Source organism: Populus trichocarpa, chromosome 11, assembly GCF_000002775.5.
Source record: "Populus trichocarpa isolate Nisqually-1 chromosome 11, P.trichocarpa_v4.1, whole genome shotgun sequence".
Lineage (NCBI taxonomy): Eukaryota > Viridiplantae > Streptophyta > Magnoliopsida > Malpighiales > Salicaceae > Populus > Populus trichocarpa.
The window spans coordinates 12460444-12482147 of NC_037295.2; the positions used below are offsets into that span (position 1 = coordinate 12460444).

The window sequence follows — 21704 nt, forward strand, 5'->3', positions numbered from 1 at the left end:
ATTGTAAAAGTAGGTATGCTAGTATATTAGTAAAAGTAGGTGTGTGAGATGCATGATGTTAGAATAATAACATAAAAAAACAAATAAAAATAAAAATATCATAAAGCGTTTTTATTAACCATTTTATGGCCAAGTCCGAAAAAAATATAAAAAATACATTTGCATTAACTTGTGATTCTTAGCATAAAAAAGAGCTAAAAATATTTTTGCAAGTTTTAGTATTTTTATAAAATTGTTGTTTTATCACTTTTTGATTAAAAAAATATATTTTGTTTGCATGTGAACTTTATAACAAGTTTATAAAACTTATTAGAACCTGACCCAAATAAAATGGCTTATTGGACCTACATACAAAATATCAAAAACTCATAGCTCACTTCTGTCATTTTCATGAGTCCAATGACAATTTTAAAACTCAATCGAGAAGTGTTCGAGGTAAGTTGATTCACAACGAGTATCAATCCCGGTATTTACTGACGTCAGAGTCAGAAATATCAACTCTGGTATTTATTGACACCGGAGTCAGAAATATCAATCCCAGTATTTACTGACGCCGGAGTTAGAAATATTATAAACAAATCATTGATAACATAGCACAACAACCCATAGCAATTTAAGACAAAACTAGCAATACAGTCTGTCTAAGGTAGGACGTTTTAAAGGTGATAATATCTTTCTTCTAGCGTAATCAATCATTTGCCATAGAATCTCTAAAAATCAGTTAGATAATATCTTTCTTCTAGCGTAATCAATCATTTGCCATAGAATCTCTAAAAATCAGTTAGATAATATCTTTCTTCTAGCGTAATCAATCATTTGCCATAGAATCTCTAAAAATCAGTTAGGGTTCCTAGTAACCATGATATCAGGTGACAACTCCTTAAATAAAACATTTTCCCTCTAAAAACAAAATGTCAAATATATATTCTTTTTCTAGTTTTTAAAGGTTGTTGCGAAAATAAATGACTGAAGACATCATTAGCATCTGAGAGCCAAATATCTATATCACAATGAACAACAAACATAAGAAACAACATTGGAAATATCACTGAAAATGGTGAATGATTCAAGATCAAAACCTATAAAAACAATTAAATGGAAAATCTAGAAAAATTATTAAAAGAAAGCATTTGATAATATATTGCCATTGAAAAGTGGGACCCGTGGTTACTCAGCGAGATTTATAGGATATGTGGGAAACACATATCGGAATGCAAGTTAGCAACGCTTCTAAAGATTATCTTTCGGCATTTTTGAAGACATTGAATGACGATTTAAGGCAAATGTTTGAACACAGTGAACTAAGTCTTGCAATTGACTTTGTAAGTAGAGGCTTAAAGAGAAAGGGTAATTGTTTTGAAATGAGTTTCTTAATTCTAACTCTTCAGTTAGCCATATTAACCTCTGGTTGCCAAAAGCAAAGCGATTGCATCCCTACAAAATCTGATTAAGTACTTTGCCAGAACAATTGGCATGTGCTAAATCACACCACCAGCTGCATTTAAACCAAAATTAGCTTCTACTGAACCATCACAAGACTCACAGTATCATTCAAACTACTGACATCACAGATATCACACAACTCCATAGCATGTTGCCAGAAACTTAAAACCATATATGTGGGTCAAGGAGAAAGAAAGAGAGAAAATTAACGAGCAGCTAATGCTTCCATAATGATTATTTTGACAGGCAAATGTCCAATATCGTCAAGGTTGAATGGAAAATTTACAATTACCATGAATGATAGATAAAGAAGAGACGATTAGGATTCTAACCAAAGATGATGCCCCTGCCTGAATTGAATCTACTAACTCCTATGTCAACGACCTGCATCTGACCCAGATCCTGATGAACTATCAATATCAGAGCCTGCACATGAAGTATCAAAATGAATTAATGAATCCATTTTATGTTCTAATTGACACTATCATCGCCAGAAAATTACATATGTTCAACAACACTATAGCTGTAGTGTTTCAATTACCACTTGAAGAAGATCTGGAGCCACTGCCAAAACTGCTTGAACAACGTGATCTGCTCATACAATGGCCTTGCTTATGCTCTTTAATAGGTGAAGAGGCGGGAACAGTCATTTGTACTGCTTCAAACCAAAAGGTTTTAGAATTCAATGCATAATGAATAGAATGCCATAAAGATCCAACAAATGAACAGCCTGAATGAAGGCAACACAAAATCCTAGGGAATTCGAGATGGTTATTACCTGATCCAAGTTCCTTTGGTGCCTCTGCAGTAGCAGATGTCAATTTCTACATAGAGAGAGAAGAATGATATATCAGTTAGCATGAGATTCATGAAGGGAATTCAGCTAAAGATTCGAACTAATAAAAATTATGGTCTTACAGTCCCGAGCATATCGTGGCCACCTTCTTCTCTATCTTGAAGAGCAACTTTAGCTTCTCTGTCATTCTTGCTTATACTCTTCCGGTAATTGGTTACATTACTATGAAGTTCCCAAAGTGTTTCATTATCAAAACTATCAATATCCACTTCAATCTCATCTTCTTGTTGAAAAAGCCCAGGATTCCTCTTCCTAATAATCTGGACAACTGATTCTAGTTTCTCTGAAGGTAAACTCTGCAGGCTTATACTCAGTTTCTGCTTCTCCTCGTAAGTCATTTTGCTTTTGTCAGTGTCCTTCTTAGGCTTCTTCGACACTGATGCCCTACCCTGATCAGCAGCTTTCATATTTGGATGCCCAAGCTCTGTCAAAGAATCTGTTCCACCCAAAGTTCTCGTCTCTAAAGGCATTGTCTGTTGAAAAGGAGCAGGACTGGGAGCACAGGCAGAAGCAGAACCACAAGCAGGGGATGAAGCATGAGGACCTGAAGCTCTCTTTGACGCAGGTGTTTGCAAGCTAGCATCGTACCCCATCTCCCCCCTCTTATCAAAATTAGTTTCAGCCTTAAAATTAGCCCAATTCTCCTCGAAAATCTTCAACAATGTATCTGCCATTGTATGCACATCCTGCCCTTTCTCATTATACTTCATAGCATTATTAAAAGTCAACCTAACATCCTCAGCAAACTCCTTTGGCGACTTATACCAATTCTTACTCAGCCTACTCTTCACTGTCCCTAAATCCATTGGATGCTTAATAATCTTAAAATAATCATGCAACTTCAACATTTTCACATCCACTGGCACATTAAACACCCATCCATATTGATGTTTCATTAACTTCCCTAACAACTCCCCACACTCTTTAACCAAATATTTACTGAACTCCACCGCCACCCCTTGTCCCCCACCACCGCCACACTGTTTCAACTTCTTGTTCGAATTCACCGGGGTTTTCTTCTTCTCATTACCATCCAACGGCCGCGAATTGGTGTGTCCCACATAACTAACTTCAGAATTAACCCTATCAAGAGTTTCAATTCTATGACCACCACTATTACCTGTTATTCTATTATTAAGATTATCATTAAAGGAAGATTGAGACATTTCTATGGAATCAAGTTTCTTTCGCAAGCTTCTAACTTGATGAAGTTCATTCACTAGTTTCCTCTTTAGATGTTTAATTTCAGATTTTGGCCTTGAATTCAAGTTGATTTTAACTCTACTATCATCATCAAATCTCACGTACCCGGGTAGTACTGACATGTTCCCATTCTGTGGGACCGGCTGTACGTGATTAAGACTTGAAGAGTCGTCTGACGCCACGGTTCCGTCGCGGTGGTTCTGCTTTCAAGAAGAGGAGGTGGTGGTGGTGGTCGGGTTTTTTAGGATTTTGAAAAAAATAATTGTCGGTGAGGGATATTGTTGTAATATTAGGTTTGTTGTGGTGTTTTTGGGTATACAAGTTTCTGTTGATATTGGGTCTCCTTTGTTATTTCTTGTCTCCACAGTCCTCTTCTTCACACTCTAACCGTTCATGGAAGGTTCGAAACCCTAATTTCTTGAATCAAAACCCTAATTATTGAATCAAAACCCTAATTTCTTGTCTCCACAGTCCTCTTTTTTTTTTTTTTTTTTTTATGCATTTCCTAACTTATAATTGGCCGGTCAAATTAAAATGACTTGGTAGATTAATTTAAAATCTAAGTGAAATCTAATTTTTTTATATTTTTTTTTATAAATTTAAAATAATTAAAATTAATTTATAAATACTTAATTTTATAATTTTTTTTATAATCTGCATCTACTTAAATTGTTTCTTTAACTTTTCCATATGATGAATTATTTCTTAAATGTGGGATAACTTATATGTATATATTCAAGTGTATTTGTTTTTAATTTTTGAATTTTTTAATGTATAATAATTATATTACACTTTATTTTTTTATACACTACATTCACATGAGTTATTTTTTAATTTTTTAATATTAGATAATTATATATAACTTATATTTACATGAATTATTTTTTAAGTTTTCAATGTGAAATAACTATATTACACTTCATTTTTTATATATAGTTTATATCCATATGAATTATTTATTAACTTTTCAATATAAAATAACTGTATTATATTACATTCACATTTTTTTTATAACCTAAATTCATACGTGTTGTTTCAAAAAATTTCTACGTGAGAAATTAAATTCTCAAATAATTTTATTTTTATTTTTTATAGTCTAAATTCACGTGCCAAGATTTCAATACTGGCTTCAATGGGCAATTTGGTACTTTCAAAATGGTTTTTTTTTTTGTTATTATCATGTAAGATAAGGGGCAATTTTGTATTTGGACAAATATAAAAAAAAATTAAAATAAAAAACACAGTGAAACAACTAAAATGCCATTAGAAGTAAAAAAAAATAATTAAAATTAGCCTCAAGGGGCTTTTTATGTCTTTTCCTAAAGGTTTTTTTGATATTAACTTGACAAATTAGAAACAATTTGGTATTTGACTAAATAAAAAAAAAGATATGAGTGTGTGATGCACCAGGAGGCGCGTGGAAGGTACTCGTGCCCTATAGGAGGGGCGTACGACCCCACTTGACATTTAAAAATACCCCTCTGCCCTGTTGTGTTCTTTTTCTATAGGTGTGACGCGTGTTTTGTGTGGTGATTTGGTTTGTTGTCAGTAAACTTTTTTTTTTCTCTTTTGTTTTTTCTCCTTCACTGAAAATTATAGCCTAATCCTCTTAGTTGTTGGTATTTCAACTTTAGTCCTTATTTTTTTCATTTCTAATTTGAGTCTGGGTCCTTTTATAAAAGTTTTATTTGTTTTCAATTTCAACATTCAATCCCAATTTACCAAGTATTATATTCTTCAATTTGGTCCCTATTCTTTGGATTTCTAATTTTTTTTCCTTTGTCTTTTTATAAAAGTTTTATTGATTTTCAATTTTATTTTTTAATTCAAATTGATGGTATTATGTTTTTCAATTTGGTCCTCACTATGTTGATTTCTATTTTTTTTCTTAGCCCTTTTGTAATAGTTACTATTTTTTTTTTAATTTCATCCTTAAATCAAAATATTGTTTTTATTTTTTTTCATGTCAATTTTGATTCTTATTTTCTTGAACTTTTTTGGTCCTATTACTAAATTGATTTTTCCTTTTATTTTCACACTTCAATCAAATATAGTTTTTGTTTTTGTTTTTCAATATTGATCTTCATTATTTTAATTGTTGTTTCTTTTTAATTTTTTTGTGTAATTTTTTTTTTCAATTTCGTTCTTCAATATTTGACTGGTTGAGAATTGAACTTTCTGTTTTTTCTAGATTAAGTGCTTCAAGTTTAATGACCCGGATCACGGGTTTGAAAAACTAACAGGTTTGTCATGCTAACCCGGATTGACCAACCCTGATTTTTTGCATGTCTTTTTTTTACCAAAATTCAGCATTTAAATATTATTAAAAAAAAAAAGAGTCCTATCTCACGGAGCTAGTAAAACACTATTCTGGAAAATTTGGGTTATTTTTCACATGAAAGATGTAAAAAACCAAAAAGAAGAATTAAATTACGGCTTTTGTTTTTGTAAATATTAACAGTAACACAAGTACTAAACACACAGCAAATGGAGTTTTGTCTTCTCCACTCCAGGAATTTCGAAGAAAGGTAAATGGTTCTTTGTTTGTTTGCTGGTAAGGATGATAATGACTTGGATTGGAGTCAAATTTTACTACACATGCTCTTGATTTGGAATACATATAAATCTATCATTTGCTCCTCTCTCTTCTTTCAACCCAGTTGAATCAAGTCGAACGAAGGACTTTCTCCACCAGACAAACACCCAGCCTGACTAGATTTTCTATTAATTTTACCAGTTACAGTCTCAATTCCATTTCTATTCGAGAAACCTCTTCATCAATTATATTTATATGCATTGCCAAAAAAACTGAAGGAGCTCAGGAAGAACACTACAGATCCAGGGTGCTTTCAAGCAGTGTTTTCTGTGAGAATCTTTCTTTGATCCATGAGAGGTTGTATTCAAAATGGATAGAAAACATCTTTCATCTCCTTTTCTTCATGGGCATGTGCCCTTCTCTGCCACATTTGTTTTCATGGACAAAAACGAGAGAGGGGGGAGGAGGGAGGGAAGAGCAGAAGCTTGAGTTAGGAAGAGACAATTTGACTTATCCCTAGTGGGGAAATGGAAAGGGTTTTGAAGTATTGCTACTCTACCTTTTCTCTTCCATCTTCCAACGTGATATTCACTATTTATCAAAGAGTAATTGTTAGGTATCTATGTGCACTATCTAGGTGCAGCAACAAGGTCCCGTAGCTCAGTTGGTTAGAGCGTTGGTCTTATGAGCCGAAGGTCGCGGGTTCGAGCCCCGCCGGGACCATCTCTCTCTTGTTTTATCCCTTCTTTTAAATCTTTAGTCTGGTGATGAATGCTGAGGTCCAGATAGGTTAGGTGCTCCGTGGGCCGCAGTCGGTATTTTTTTTTTTTTTAATGTATTTTATGTATTTGACTGTTGGCCTTCCAAAGGATGAAACAGCAGTTTCAGTTTTGTTGAGTAGTCAGTTAAAACATTCTCTCTCACCCATTTCTTGGACTGCACTTAAACTTCTTCTTCTTATTCCCACCACTCCACCTTCTCAAACCACAAGCCAACACAACAAGCCTGCGTTGCTCCTCTTTCTGAACCACAAACAAAAACATGGGCTGTTTCTTCTCTGGTATGTTTATTCTGTTCCTATTATCCTTAATCTTTTTCTCTGTACGCTATTGATTGTGCTTGGTGTTGCTGTATATAATGGTTAGAATATGGAGGAGTGTTGTTGATTATACTGATATGCATTGTCCTATCTAGTTGTATGAAGCAAATTTTGCTGTCATGTATTTTTAAATTATATATTTATTATACTGTTCCATATGTTTGATTTGCTCTAATATTGTGGCTTGAAGTTTTGCTCAATATTGAAGCTTAGTAAAATGTTATCTTCTAAGTTTGATGGTGATCGATTCAGCAATTTTGCTTGAGAAAAATTGAAAGAAATCCTTGCATCATGACTGAACTTAACAGTGAACTTGGCTAAGCCTTTAGGTTTGAAAGCAGCTGTGAACTTAACAGTGACTGAACTTGGCTAATCCTTTAGGTTTCTTGCTCAAAGAAGTTGCTTCTTTGATTTTCCTGTCATAAATGCAATATAATCTAATCTGTGTGGAATTTTTTTGGCATGTTTATATTGGTTTCTACACTATATAGCAGCAACCTGATCTGCACCAATGGGTTCAGGATACTGGTTAAAGTCGATTATAGGCCTGAGAAAAGCGAAGAGAGATAGATCGAAGAAAGTAAAGGTAAATAATACTCAGGATTCTGCTGATCCCTTTTGGTAAAACCAGGGTTATTGTTTCTTTTTTCTAATCTGTTCCTTCACCTCTGTGAGGCAGGTACATTCAGCTATTGAAAAAGCAAATGAGTCAAAGGAGAGTCCACCCACAAATGGAGAATCGAGTAGTTTCGCCCATGCTGATTTGCAGAGCAGTCATGCTGTTCCTGGATTGTCTGCTGAATATATAGCTGCCGTCAGGATTCAAAAGGCTTTTCGGGCATACAAGGTACATTTCAACAGTGTGATTATAGAAGGACCATTCATTTCTTCCCCGATGAATCAACCCTTCTGTCAGGAAAAGAAGAAAATCTAGATAGGTGTGATTAAGAGCTTGGCAGAGACCACCGATTTCGTTTCTGCTATCATGGCACACATGCATATATTTGGTATATGCATGTGTGCCATGATTTAAGCTCCTAGGGCCGCCGGCATTGATTTTCTTGCCATGTCCAGTGACCCACAACAAGTTTTTGAAATCAAACGAGTGAATATTTATTGGAATCAACTAAATAGCCTTCTTATTTCACTGAGTTTCCAGATCGTAGCATTTGTACGATCACAACAAGAAGAAATCTTTTGTTAGCGTTGTTGGAATTTTTAAGAAATTTACTTCTGACATTTTGCTTGCTCTCGTGGGCTTATAGCCATTCCAACTGTTGTAGAATTTGTACGATCAGTAAAGTAACAATGGTTTTCTTTTCCCATTTTCAGGCAAGAAAGGCAGTGCAACGTCTTAAGGGAGCTGTGAGATTTAATGTACAAATCCATGGTCAAGATACTCAAAAGCAAGCATCAAGCACGTTGAGCCATATACATTCATGGAGCAATATACAGACCCAGATAAGAGCTCGCCGACACCATATGGTTACAGAAGGCCGTATTAAGCAAAAGAAATTGGAAAACCAGTTGAAACTTGACGCCAAACTTCAAGAGTTAGAGGTACTACTGACTATTACCTATTTGGATTATAGCTTTCGTAACTTAATTAATGAAACAGTATCATGTTGCCAAAAAATTAAAACTTGGACCATCTTTTTTATTTATTTGAAAAACAGTGAAAATTTTGTAATGAAAAGCTATTAAAAACCTCTAAAATGTATTTTACAAATTTCTTTTCTTTCCTGCATGTTCCAAATTAACTTGCTGCAAATTTCCGAAATATGACCTCATTTTTCGTGGTTTGAGTCTTATGTGCCAGAGAATATGCAATTGTTTGCTGTTTAAAAAGTTTAATGTGAAAATACAGAAAAATTAGTGTTTTGTACAAAAAATGCAAGCTGTCGTCTTCTTGTTTATGTGGGATTCTTATGACTCTTTCTATTTGTGCTACAAAAGAATTATGGGGTCTATGAAAAACCAATGAATCTGCCATAGAAAGGAGGAGTTGATGAGTAATCAATGAGCTTGGCCCTACGTACTGTGTGGACTGGTGGTTGTTGGCCTTTTCCTTTTCCTTTGAGATGGAGCTGTTTGGCTATAAATGAAACTCGGCCAACAGGGAAATGTCTTGTAGTTTAGTTGAGTGCCAGAACTCAATCATGCATTAGTCTGACCTTATCATGCTTGAGAGTAGCTACAAGCACAGCTTCTTCTTCTTCTTCTTCTCCTTCTTTTTTGTATGAATACAAGCTCAGCTATTTTAAACCTAAATATTCGATGTAGACAAATGATGACGTGACTGTCATAGCATGGTTGGAATTTTGCGTAAGTTTTCTTGTAGTGCAAGTGTTGTTCGATACCATTACCAAAACATATTGCTTAAAGGTTTGTACAGAAATATACATGCTCCGAGAGAAATTGAATGCATCCAAAGTAGTTAGCTCCCAAGAGAAAGGCAGTTGCCCAATAATTATTGCATGAAGCAACAGCCAAGATTTCAAGATCTACCATCCACATTTTCTAACTCGGTTTTGATAGGTGGAGTGGTGCGGTGGCTCCGATACCATGGAGGAGATTCTTTCCAGGATCCAACAAAGAGAAGAAGCAGCAGTAAAGCGTGAACGAGCCATGGCATATGCCTTCTCTCATCAGGTCCATCAACTGTGAAAACTATGAACACATCAATTTATTATAGTTTCTGGTTCAGTTGACGGTAAATAAATGTTGTGAGTTAATATGATTTTCAGTGGAGGGCCAATCCTACACGATATCTAGGCCAGGCCTATTACATTCTTGGCGAAGAAAACTGGGGTTGGAGCTGGAAGGAGCGCTGGGTTGCTGCGCGGCCATGGGAGGTTCGAGTTCATGCTGAGCCTAATAACCTCAAGAAAGTTCATTCCAGACAAGGGAGCAAAACGGAGATTAAAATACCAGTACTGTCAACCAAACATGCTCTGTCAAACGGGAAGGTGAATGCTAAAGCTAAAAAGTTGTCCAGCCCAGCCGTGGATTATCAAGCAACCCAGGATGCCAGTTCTACTGCCGGCTCATCTCATTTGTTGATTCAAAGTTGAGTTAATTAAGTATAATTTAGCAAATCATTTACTTGCAAACTTGTACACACTCCTTGATCCTGTGTTTTTGTTTTGTTTATTGTGGGGTTGGTGTGAGATTTGCGTGCGGTGTGAAAAGATTGTAACAGACAGAAAAATGTTTTCATGTTTATTGTGAGATTTGGTTTAGTGTCCGGGTCAAATCATTTTTTTTAATATAAAAAAGTATTTAAATGTTGCAAATGTGTTCTGTAATAATAAAAAAATTCAATAATGAATTTAAAATATGATGCATATTGAATGATTTTTTTTTAAATATTGATATTTGGATGATATTTGTTTTTAAAAATTATTTTTTAATTTAATAATGAAAGACAAAATTAATAAATAATATTAAATTAAAAAAATATAAAAAAAACTATTCAGAAAACTCAGGTTAACCTATTAAACTTGCGATCTAGATCATGAAATCGAGATAATTTCATAAAAAATAAAAAGAAAAATACAAAAACTCACTTCCAATATATCTAACTACTTACTTAACTTGTGTTATGCCACATGTTGTATTTTTTTTCAATAAATTTATTTGGATATATATGTTTTACCAATGTGTTTTTTTTACATAAAAAAATTATCAGTGTATTAAATACACTAAATAACCATGTGTAAATAAATAATAAAAAATAATTAATAATAATTAAAAACAAAACTAGAAAAATTAAAAGACATGTCTAGATCAAGATATTTGATATTACAATAAAGAATATTTATTCGGTTGTGTTTACAAAATTTATTTATTTTATTAAATCAAACGATAATAGAAATATATACACATGAAATTGATTGAATAAAACAAGAGAAAAAAAACTATTATACAAAGCTGCATACATTAGAAATATCATCTAAAAATAAATTTAATCTAAATAAAACATAAAAAAATATTTATAGGTGAATCAAAATAATATCTTTAAAAAATAAACACGTATAAAATAACTAAGAAAAAACCACTATTAAAAAAAGATTAAATAAGCAAAATAAAAAATAATAAAGAATGAAAATTAATCGAAACATAAAATAAAAAATTATTTTAAAAAGAAAAAAAAAACATATCAATAAAAAGCATCAATAAAAAAAAACAAAAAAAAACACAATGATAATCTAGATGTTGTAAGCATGTTTCAAAGAAATAAGAAAAATAAACGACTCAGGTTATACCCCATGTTTTTTTAAAAAATCAATATCAATTGATAAAATCGAAAAGAAAATGAGTAAAAAAAAAGAAAGGAATGTCAATCTATATTAACTTTTCAAGCGCATGACCCGAGTCATTAGGCTTGAAACACTATAAATGAAAAAAACACAGCCCAATCCTAAAAAAAAACCAAACGTTAATTTTTACCCTCAACAAATCAAACGTCGAATGATTAAACTGGGAAAAAAATCAATTACACAGAAAAATCTAAAACAAAAAATTACAATTAAAAGATGAAGGTGAAAATCTAAAAAAATAAATAAATTAGAGGACAATTGTTTTTTATTGAAAGGTTAAATTGAGAGGAAAAATAACTTTAATAAAATGAAAAAAATTAAAAGAATAAGAATTAAATTAGAAAAAATAATAGACTATAAAATTTTGATTGAAGGATAAAATTAAAAGTCAATAAAATTAAATCTGAAATATACCAAAATTTAAAAGATATAAAATTTATTATGAATTGTTCTATTTTTTAAAATGATAAAAAGATATATCTGTCATTTTAGGCAAAACAGAACAAAATTCACAACCTTAATCAAAGCTGAGGCATGGAGCTCCAAACCACTCGGAAACTTAGGACGGATGAATTTTAACCGTGTAATTCATTAATGTTTTTACACTAATTCATTGTTAGTTGTATTGCTAGGCAAGAACAACTACATCCCAACAAGATCTTCCATACCTAGCCCCAATAAAATCTGTTTTTTTTTTCCTCTGGTAAATCTTAATTTACTAATGCACTATTCAGCACAGTCATCTCATGCGTACAGTTATCCCCGCCAGCCACCCTATTTTATTAGCTTTCAATGAGGGTGGCAAAAGGAATTTGATGTGCAGTTAAACTTAGAGTTGTATTTGCAGTAGTAATTATCAATCCCGGAATAAACAAGATTATAGCAAAATGTCACCATCTCCAATGAATCCAAGTGTTACATTTTTGTATGTTTTTAGCTTTTTCCCAGGGCAAAAAATTCCAGCTAGGCTGAGGGGGCTGAGAATTTACAGGGTTGGGGAACAAAGACATGACAAAGTATCAAAATTTTAGTGGTATCCATCTGTGTATTCTTCCATAATTGAGTTTTGTTGTGTTCATCCCGTTCTACTTTCATGGACATGGTTCCTCCAGCAGTGCACTCCACTTAGCCCCGCTTGTTCTACCCTTTGAATTTATCTAAGCTTAGCACTCATCGATTACGCCAAGAATGACAGACCATGACCATCGGATTCCTCACAACCTGATCTAAATGCAAATGTAAAATCCAGGAGAGCTTGTACTTCAAATCCCACATCCACAATCCAGGTGCACATAGGCCCCAAAACAACACTTGGATCGCTTTCACACTAGCTAGATGAAAGAATTCAGATTCTACCAATTTTGGTAACTGTGGTTTTGTTGGTAAATATTTTCTGATATGGAGAAAGTAGGTATCCATCCTTGTTTTGCTTTCCCTTATATATGGAGCTCTCTAGTTACTTTTACACACAAGCTTAGTCACATCACACTAAAGAAGCTAGCAAAACAGAAAGACGACACTACGGAGTAAATGAGACTATAAAACACAATTCTCCACTCAAAAGGTCATAAAGTCTCCATTTCTTTTCCAGTTTCCTATTCTATTCCATTGCAAAAGAGCTTCAATTATTGATGGAAAATTGACTCCCCGAAAATCTGAGGAACGAAAGAGATGTTAAAGAGGGTTTATTCTTTCAATTCTTTAGGCAGGAAGATGTTGAGGCATCAAAAGGCAGAAAAGCAACAAACAGAAACAATCACGAAGAGAAACTCTCTTTCATCTACATGAATTAAACAGAGGAAAGGGCCCTTATTGTGTTTCTCACATTTTATGATAGCGAAGAAAATAACATGCAGCTCAAATGAACAAAGATGTAGGATTGAGCAAGGGGAAATGCTACTACAGAAAGTCTTTATTTGCTGGTCTGGGGTTGCATTGAAAATCATTGTAAGGATACCAGATTACTATTATATATGCATATCAGGTCTGCTCTAACTGGGGGAAACACGAAACTTTTCATCAAATCAAACTAGCTCTGCTTCTATCAGAAATGGAATCAAAATACAAAAAAGAATCCATGACATGCAAAAACTCTAGCAACATAAACACAGTCAATCCAACAAAAGCTCGAAGCAAATTAATTTGAGCTATCAAAGCCCTCTCAAACATGGAAACTAAAACAACAACTAGAACAGAATACCAAATAAACATCTAAACAAGCCAGGCATCGAAAAACCTGAAATATCCACCCGTATCTCTCTCTTTTCCCACGGTATTTGAGATTGATTCATCTCCAAGTGGCCAAAATCCCATCCTCCGAGCCTATCTTGAAAACATCTTCTTAGCCCCATATTAGTCTCTCTTAAACAATGCACAAGTCCTGCAAGAACAAGCTATCATGAGCAAATGATGAATTTGAGAAAGGCGAAAGTAAAAAAAGAAGGATTATAGATAGGTGGAATTTGAGAAATGGGCTTGAAGGTAGCACCTGGAAAAGGTGAGATTTTGGGTTTTTTTGCTCAATCAACTGCGAGAATCAGAGGAAGCAGAGGACGGCTTGTTGTGAATGCCGTCGCGCTCCTCTTCTTCGCCTTGAATTCGTGTTGGAACTCGAAACCCAGAAAACCCACCATCTGAGGCAGTGAATCCAATGCCTGATATTGCAGTTTGCTGCTGCTGCTGCTGCTGCCGCAGCTGAAGATGATGATCAGGAGTGATTGCCGGGTCTATCCAAGCACGAAACGAAGGCGTGTTACTGGACTGAAGGGTTCCCCTCTGTGAAAAAAACTGGTTTTGGCCGAAAAACGGCTGTACAAGTGGCGATGGCGGCATCGTCTGTGGTGGTGGTAGTGGTGCATTGAAGATGAGTCCTGCACTTCCTCCACCGCCACTACCAGCATCTGCTGCATTCCAAGCCACCAAATTTCTTTGGAACCGGGTAATTTCTTGTGGGTAGTGCTGCTCAGACCACCCACCAGAAGAGCAATCAAAGCCAACATGATGGGCAGTGGTTCCAGAGAACACTTGATGTTCACTTTGAGCTTGATGACCATGATGGTGTGCTTGGTGTTGCAAAAGAATTGGTCCTTGAAATGATAGGAGCGAAAGCCTCAGATCTTGGCTCTGGCTGCTGGTTCTTGACATCAAATCTGGTGGATAGTTCTGAAACTGTATAGTAGGAGACGATGTCTCCGTAGATGCACCCAATATTGGAAAGAAAGTTTTGATTGTGTCAGCGATGACATCTGATTCTAAAGATGGTGGCAGAAAACCCAAACTACTGTTGGGGTTTTCTGCCATTTGCTGTTGCGTATTTTGAACTTCAGCAATTTTTGAAGTAGCAACATTTTCTACGGAAAGCCCATACTCCTTCTCATCGCATATGTTTTGTTGTTTGGTGCTTCTAGTAGCAGTTTTACTAGTTTTGGGGGTGAAGCCCGCTGTGGTTGGATCCCATGCGGGTAGTTCTGCGAGCTCGTCTATGGAGGTCTTGGCTTTCTTGATGAGCCAATCGACAGCTTTGCTGGGACGATCGTAGCCGAGGCGGTCCTGCACATCGTAGAACTGGATAGCAGTGTGGGCTGAGAGCCGGACGCGGCGGTCTCTGGGGCCTTTGGCTGTACAGACCTTGCTGTGGCGGTCTTTTCTTCCTGTAGGCCGAACAATGAGGCCTCCTTGGACCTCCACAATCTCTCCCACTGTGTTGCTTATCCCCAATCTAGACGATGTTGCTGCTTGGTGGTGGCTCTCTCCCATTTTCTTGCATATTCGACGCTTTGCTCCTGGAAGGTTAAGGAGGAAGAAGATGGAAAATAAGATCTTTTCTTGGATGGTTGTAGATGACTGCTGCTGTGTGTGTAATCCTGTTACAAATGTTGGTTTTGGTCTTGTTGGGGCTGTGCGTTTTGGAGATATTGGTGGTGAACAAGAAAGGGCAGCACTTGTTGATGATGATAGTAGTGCTCTTTGGGTGATTGGTGATCCTTTTCTCTCCTCCTCCTATATGTCTTGAATTTGGGACTCTGTTTCGAGGCACCGGACCCAGACCCTTGTACCTTTTCTGTTCCAGCTTTTAATGGAGAATACTTTTCTTTAATGGGTGGGGCTTGCCTCTTTACTGCTCTCTCTAATTTGCTGCTTCCTAATCTCTTTTTGTAGGTTGTGCAACAGCTGCCACCACTCTGATACCTGATATTGCTGCTTCTGCTGCCCCTCCCAAAAGGTTCTGCCATTCAATATTTCCACTTCCATCAAACCCAACATCACCTAAAACGGAAAACCAAGCCTGAAAGCCTATGCCCGCCCTATGTGAAGCCTAACCCATCGCTTTCCTCTTCTCTCTATCTGCACATGGATAATGGCTTTTGATAAATGTTGTACTATGCACTAACTAAAAGGGTAATATGGATAATACCCGCTAGAGAAAGAAAACCCAAAACAAGCTATGCACACCCAGATTTTCCAGAGGGGTCTTCTTGGGAAATATCCTGCAGTTCTTTCATTATTTTGTATCGAAAGACACAAGAGAGAGAGAGAGAGAGAGAGAGAGAGAAAGGGAAGATAGAACAGTACAATTAATATTGGGGCTAAATTCTGTTTTCCCTTCTTGACCTACAAGAAGAGTCGTCCTTGATGATGCCACTGGTAAGTGTGGCAGAGTTTGGTCAGAAATGAGATTAAAGATCCCTGTGACCTCATCACTGAGTCTGCTACTGTTCTTTGTACTGATACACAAAGCGCCCAAAAATACCAACTCAGAGGCAATCATTCAGTCAAGGCTCCAGCTTTCAACTCCCCCCCTCCCTCCCTCCCTCTCTAACCTCTTCTTAAGTTTTGTATGTCTGTCTCTCTCATTCGGTTATTTTAACTTGTTTATAAGTTAGAACCGTCGGCTGTAGTTCAAAAGGGGTGAGACTCTCTCTGATGCTTTCAGAGATTAGCCAACACATCATCACACCTTTCGAAAATGACTTCCACTTTTTTCAATGTTCTGTCTCTGTAGCTTCACTCAAACGAAAACACCATCTTTCCCTCAATACTCCCATCTTCCAGCCTAATCCTTTCGTCGCTGGATTTCTTTACAAAGCATCTTAATCCTTAAGAGCTTGTCTTTTTATTTTTCCCTTGAACCACCATATGTTTCCCTCATATTTATCATTTTCTAACATTATTTGAAACTGAATTATTTATTTAACCATATTATCTTTTCCCATAATGGGATTTCCTCATCCATTGGTATTAAAACTAGATTTGCTGCACGCACTTCGCTGCAAAATTGGAAATTAGTTATCAAATGGTTTGGTTTACGACGGGAAGGCATAGCCATAGTTTTTTCATTCATGAGAGACCAGTAAGCAAAGATGCGATAGATTTACTATAGGTTTGACTTGTTGGCGATGTAAATTCCAAGCAGTAGGTATTCGCAAAGAAAGTTAGCACCCATTTTTCCCAAGTTCAGATGAAAATAGAAAACAGGAAAAGCAAAGTGATGAGGTACTTTTTTATCTCGTGGGTTTGAAGGGTGGATTTGGATACAGAATAAAATCACTAACAATCTATCCACTCTCGGTGAAAACCTAGGTAGGTCATTATCAATTTAGATCCTCTCCAATTGTTAAATTAGTATTGGTTTAACGAGAAATTGATTATACTTTTTTTAAAAAAAACTTTTGAAACAAATAATTATATAGAAAAAATTAAACCTATCACGATAATTTTTTTTCTTCTTTTATAGCCCTTGGGGTGCTTCTTTTCTTTATAGAGGAAAGATTAACCGATATTTCTTTCCAAAATCATCACCTCTCTTTTCATCTATGAGATGGGGTATTTATTCCTTCTTTAGGGATTTGTGAGGGATGTGTTTAATTATTGCCAGCTAGGTTTATACCAGTTGCATCCCAATAAGTAAACACTCATATTTACTTTTGAAAACCTTTGTAAAATGGTTAGGCTCGAGCCCATTGTACATGTCTTTAGAAGTTGTTATCAATTGGTGGCTAGCACCGATGACGACAACAACATGTGTTAGTTCTTCACCTTTGTTAACAGGAGAAACAATGCTATGAAGAATATGTTGATCGGAAAACCCAACTATACTAAAAAGTGGAAGGGAAAGTGGTTGGTCATAAGACATACTAGGGTTTTCAATCGATAAGGAGGACTGCAGCAAATCTGGGGCTACTCCTCTTATTGGAAGATTTCTCCCCACGAGGTAAACAACAAGTCTTGTTTGATCTTGAACGAGGAGAAAAACTATGTTGTACTAGATTTAACTAAAATCAATTATAAAGTCAACAAAATGACTAAGGGGAATTACTAGGCTATTTTGCAAGGTATAAAGTCATCTTGTCATGATTTGTTTTTGCTTGTTTCAGAATCTAATATTCTTTTGTCCCTATAAGGTTGATAGTTGGAGGAGAAGAAGAGGTGTCGTTGGAGACTTCTATTAATAGTCTACCCACGAGGTCTTCATCTCAGGCCATTGACGAAGATAACATGACTCCAAATTATTATTATTATTATTATTATTATTATTATTATATATATATATATATATTCAAAGATAAATCAAAAATAAAAAAATTTAAAATCCAAAAATATTTTCAGGACATTAGGAGTTATGCCTTTGCGCTGTAACAAACCAAAATGCTGGAAGAATAACTAGATTGAGATATTTTGATAAAATAGAATAAAGAAAGACTTAATGTAAAGAGAATTGAGGTCAAAATCCAAACCTTACCAAAACCAAAATAAAAATTATGCAAATACTTGGGTCTCGCAACCATGCCAGACCCGAACGTCATGGGTTTGGCAACCATGTCAGACACAAGAGAAGATGGTGCTTCCTGTGTCCAGTCCTTCTCCTTCTTCTCAACCAAATCGGTAGAAGAAATGGAAGAGAAGATGGCACCAAATTGACAGAAAAGAGGACAGAGTTGCGATGGAGAGAAGAAGACAACAAAGAGAGTATAAAATTTTATGGTATGATTAATGGTGAGAAAATTATATGGTTTGCTTTTATCTGTTCTTAAGAGTTTGATGTGATTAATTATTCTTCCATTAACAAAATGGATGTATCTAATGAGAACATTCTTGATCTCACCATCAAACCCATAAATTTATAAGAAAATGTAGTGGACTTTATGGGTTCTAATATCAAAAATGGGATTTTTTTCAAAGATCTAACATGTTTTTGTTTTTTTTTAATAATATTAGGAGGATTAGAGATAGGTAACATAAAGTTTGGACAACAAATTAATGGGCAAAACAAGAGAACTTTAAGTATGTTGAATCAATATTTTATTGGAGGACAATAAGTATATCTTTACGTTGTTAACAAAAGAAGCTTGCAAGAGTAATTTTTCTTTGTTCTTGATTAAAGTTTTTTAAAGTTGCAAGAGCGCGGACATGTATCTAACAATTGATATCAACATAACAGAGTTTAGCTTAAATTCTGTATCTATTTATTGAAATTCAGGAGTGTTTGACAGACGTATTTGTTGCTTTTTTTCTTAACAATACATTAAAAGTTCACAAGGAAGTATTAATTAGATGTCATGAGACCATTCAATACATTTGCATGGGTATTTTGGTCCTTAACAAAACCATTACCTTTATCTAGCTCATGAAAATTATGCAAATTCTAGGCATCAAACTCAAGCTATTTGGGTTTGATAATCACACCAAACCCAAGAGCCTTGGGTTGGTAAGGGTTTGGTAACCATTTTAGGCCCAAGCATTTTTGATCTAGTAATCACGCCAGACTTAAACGCTCAGCCAGACCCAAGCATTATGGGTCTGACAATCAAGCCAGACCCACGTATATATGGTGCTTCCTGTGTTCAGTCCTTCTCCTTCTTCTCAACCAAATCAGCAGAAGAAATGAAAGAGAAGAGGGCACCAAATTGATAGAGAAAAGGACAAAGTTGCTAAGGAGAGAAGAAGATAACAAAGAGAGTGTTGAATTTTATGGTATGATTAATGGTGAGAAAATATTGTGGTTTGCTTTTGTCTATTCTTAAGAGTTTGATGTGATTAATTATTCTTCCATTAACAAAATGAATGTATCTAATAAGAACATTCTTGATCTCACCATTAAACCCATAAAAATTGTAAGGAAAAGTAATGAACTTTATGGGTTTTAACATCAAATGTGGGATTTTTTTTCAAAGATCTAATTACATGTTTTTGTTGTTTTTTTTTTAATAATGTTAGGAGGATTAGAGATGGGTAACATAAAGTTTGGATAACAAATTAATGGGCAGAACAAAAGAACTTTGAGTATGCTGAATCAACATTTTATTAGAGGACAATAAGTATATCCCTGTGTTGTTAACAAGAGAAGTTTGTAAGATTAATTTTTATTTGTTCTTGATTAGAGGTTTTTAAAGTTGTAAGAGCACATGCATATATCTAACTATTGGTATCAATATAGTAGAGTTTAGCTTATATTCTGCATCTATTTATTAAAATTCAGGAGTGTTTAACAGAGATATTTGTTGTTTTTTTCTTAATAATACATCAGAAGTTCACAAGGAATTATTAGTTAGATATCTCGAGACCATTCAATACATTTGCATGAGTATTTTGGTCATCAACAAAACCATTACCTTCACCTGGCTCACAAAAATTATGCAAATCCAAGGCGCTAGACCCAAAGTTCTTGAATCCAACATCTTGGGTCTGACAAACATGTGAGACCTATGTTATGTGGACTTGACAAAAAATGCAATGGACAAGCTTTGATTTGGATTCCACTCTAGTTGTCTTGGTTATGCATTAACTCCTTACCTTCTTAAAACTTTTCTATCTATTTTACTACTTATATGTTGTGTTAATTTCTCTTTACATTATTAGCCGTTAAAGTTTATATTATCTTACATATTTAGCACAAACATGAACCAAGTTAAGCGCAACAAATTAAAAAAAGCTTGGCTATACAATTTCAATTGTCATTATCCATTCAATTTGCATAAAATAGCATAAACCATATCAAATAACAGAAAGGCCTACCATTCCATTTATAACCATCACGTAAATTATTTGGAGGAGGCACTGATGCTATCATTTTTTTATTTTCCTTGAATGGGTACCCAATTGTTACAGTAACCACCAAAGAAAACTAATAGAATAAAAAGTAAAATGCCAGCAGACGAGATAAAATTACGAATAAGGATCAAACCATTACGCCAATTGAAGAAGTAATAGCAAGATCTAAGAGACAAATATAATGGTACCAAGTAAGGTTGTTAAAATCACGAGTTAACTCTTAAAATCTTAAGATTTTACGAGTTAACATGTATCTAACGTGCTAAATCGGACAAAAAACTCAAAACTAGTAAAATCAGATTTAACTCGTGCAAAATCGGTAAAATCGGTAAACTCGGTAAACTCAGTCCGATTTTACGAGTTTACTAAATTTGTGATATGAACCACGTCAGGTCCAAATTTGGTCTTAAAATGTCTACTGACTAGTTTTGCGAGATTGAGCATATTTTTCAAACCGTATATTGAATAAAGCTGAAATTTTATAAGGAAATATTAGATACATGAAAATATATTGTGGTAAATTTTCAGGTCAAATGAAGATAAAAAAACATAATATTTCAGAGGAACAAAGTTAGTAAACTAATATTGTCAAATATGCCCAACAAGACCTTCATATACTGTTTGGGACATATCTAGAGTTACCGGTGGAATTTTGCTTCGATTAAAGTTGGGATAGAAACTAGACATTTGAAACTTTCCAACTATATATTGTAGGCCCAATAATTCATCCAAACGAGAAAGAAAGACATGTTTGAAATCATGAGAGAATGACATGTTTGAAATCAGGACTCAAATCTGCCAAGAATATGCAAAAATTAGAGATTCAAGCTACATAGAGGAATTTTAACATAAAGACTTTTTTTTATTATTCTATTTTATTTATTTATTTAATTTTAAATAATTATTTTTAATTTGATTTTATTTATAGTGCATTATACATTGTTTAGGAGTTTATTTCATTATTAAATTTATATTAGTTAATTACTAATTTAAACTTGTTAGTTTGCAACCTAAAAGGAGTCTATCAAGACTTGTTGTGATGGGAACAACCAAGTTGTCACTAGATTTATATGTGATTCCTACCTTTCAGTAATTCCTCTATATTGAGAAATTTTGATCTGAGACTTTTTATTTCTCCATATCATTAATTTATTAATTCATACTATCTATCTTTTTTATTTTATTTAGATCATTTAT

General features: G+C 34.6%; 3 protein-coding genes and 1 non-coding gene across 6 annotated transcripts; 2 read left to right on the forward strand and 2 right to left on the reverse strand.

Moving 5' to 3' along the window:
• Positions 1 to 1643: 1643 nt before the first annotated feature.
• LOC18103285 (transcription factor GTE4) lies at positions 1644 to 3708 on the reverse strand (the record flags this gene model as incomplete). The annotated part of the gene is made up of 4 exons (XM_052445151.1): positions 1644 to 1869; positions 1985 to 2101; positions 2222 to 2267; positions 2362 to 3708. Coding segments are annotated over 4 exons (1560 nt in total), but the record flags the coding sequence as incomplete, so codon positions are not given.
• A 2979-nt stretch (positions 3709 to 6687) lies between these two features.
• Positions 6688 to 6761, forward strand: TRNAI-UAU (transfer RNA isoleucine (anticodon UAU)). Its single transcript has one exon. It is a non-coding gene; the product is annotated as a tRNA-Ile (tRNA).
• Positions 6762 to 6937: 176 nt separating this feature from the next.
• LOC7463786 (protein IQ-DOMAIN 10) lies at positions 6938 to 10379 on the forward strand. Of its 3 annotated transcripts, none has more exons than XM_002316759.4 (6): positions 6938 to 7098; positions 7632 to 7723; positions 7817 to 7984; positions 8470 to 8697; positions 9676 to 9789; positions 9885 to 10379. In XM_002316759.4, the coding sequence occupies exons 2-6, from the start codon at positions 7649 to 7651 to the stop codon at positions 10209 to 10211; spliced, it is 912 nt and encodes a 303-aa protein (XP_002316795.4). In that variant the 5' UTR covers positions 6938 to 7098; positions 7632 to 7648; the 3' UTR covers positions 10212 to 10379. The 3 variants fall into 3 exon arrangements, with proteins under 3 accessions (XP_002316795.4, XP_024467637.2, XP_024467638.2); XM_024611869.2 differs by having other exon boundaries at positions 6958 to 7098; positions 7659 to 7723; XM_024611870.2 differs by having other exon boundaries at positions 6965 to 7098; positions 7629 to 7723.
• A 3093-nt stretch (positions 10380 to 13472) lies between these two features.
• On the reverse strand, positions 13473 to 16269 carry LOC7471894 (transcription factor TCP4). Its single transcript, XM_002317332.4, has 2 exons — positions 13948 to 16269; positions 13473 to 13839 (listed from the first exon to the last, which is right to left on the reverse strand). The coding sequence occupies exon 1, from the start codon at positions 15213 to 15215 to the stop codon at positions 13983 to 13985; it is 1233 nt and encodes a 410-aa protein (XP_002317368.3). The 5' UTR covers positions 15216 to 16269; the 3' UTR covers positions 13473 to 13839; positions 13948 to 13982.
• Between the last annotated feature and the right edge of the window lie 5435 nt (positions 16270 to 21704).

Excerpts from the sequence above, each read along its gene's own strand:
- LOC7471894 (XM_002317332.4), bottom strand. The coding sequence starts at position 15,215 with ATGGGAGAGAGCCACCACCAAGCAGCAACATCGTCTAGATTGGGGATA.
- LOC7463786 (XM_024611869.2), top strand. Across the intron at positions 7,985-8,469 it reads AGGCTTTTCGGGCATACAAG|GCAAGAAAGGCAGTGCAACG; the intron begins GTACATTTCAAC and ends TCCCATTTTCAG. Across the intron at positions 8,698-9,675 it reads CCAAACTTCAAGAGTTAGAG|GTGGAGTGGTGCGGTGGCTC; the intron begins GTACTACTGACT and ends CGGTTTTGATAG.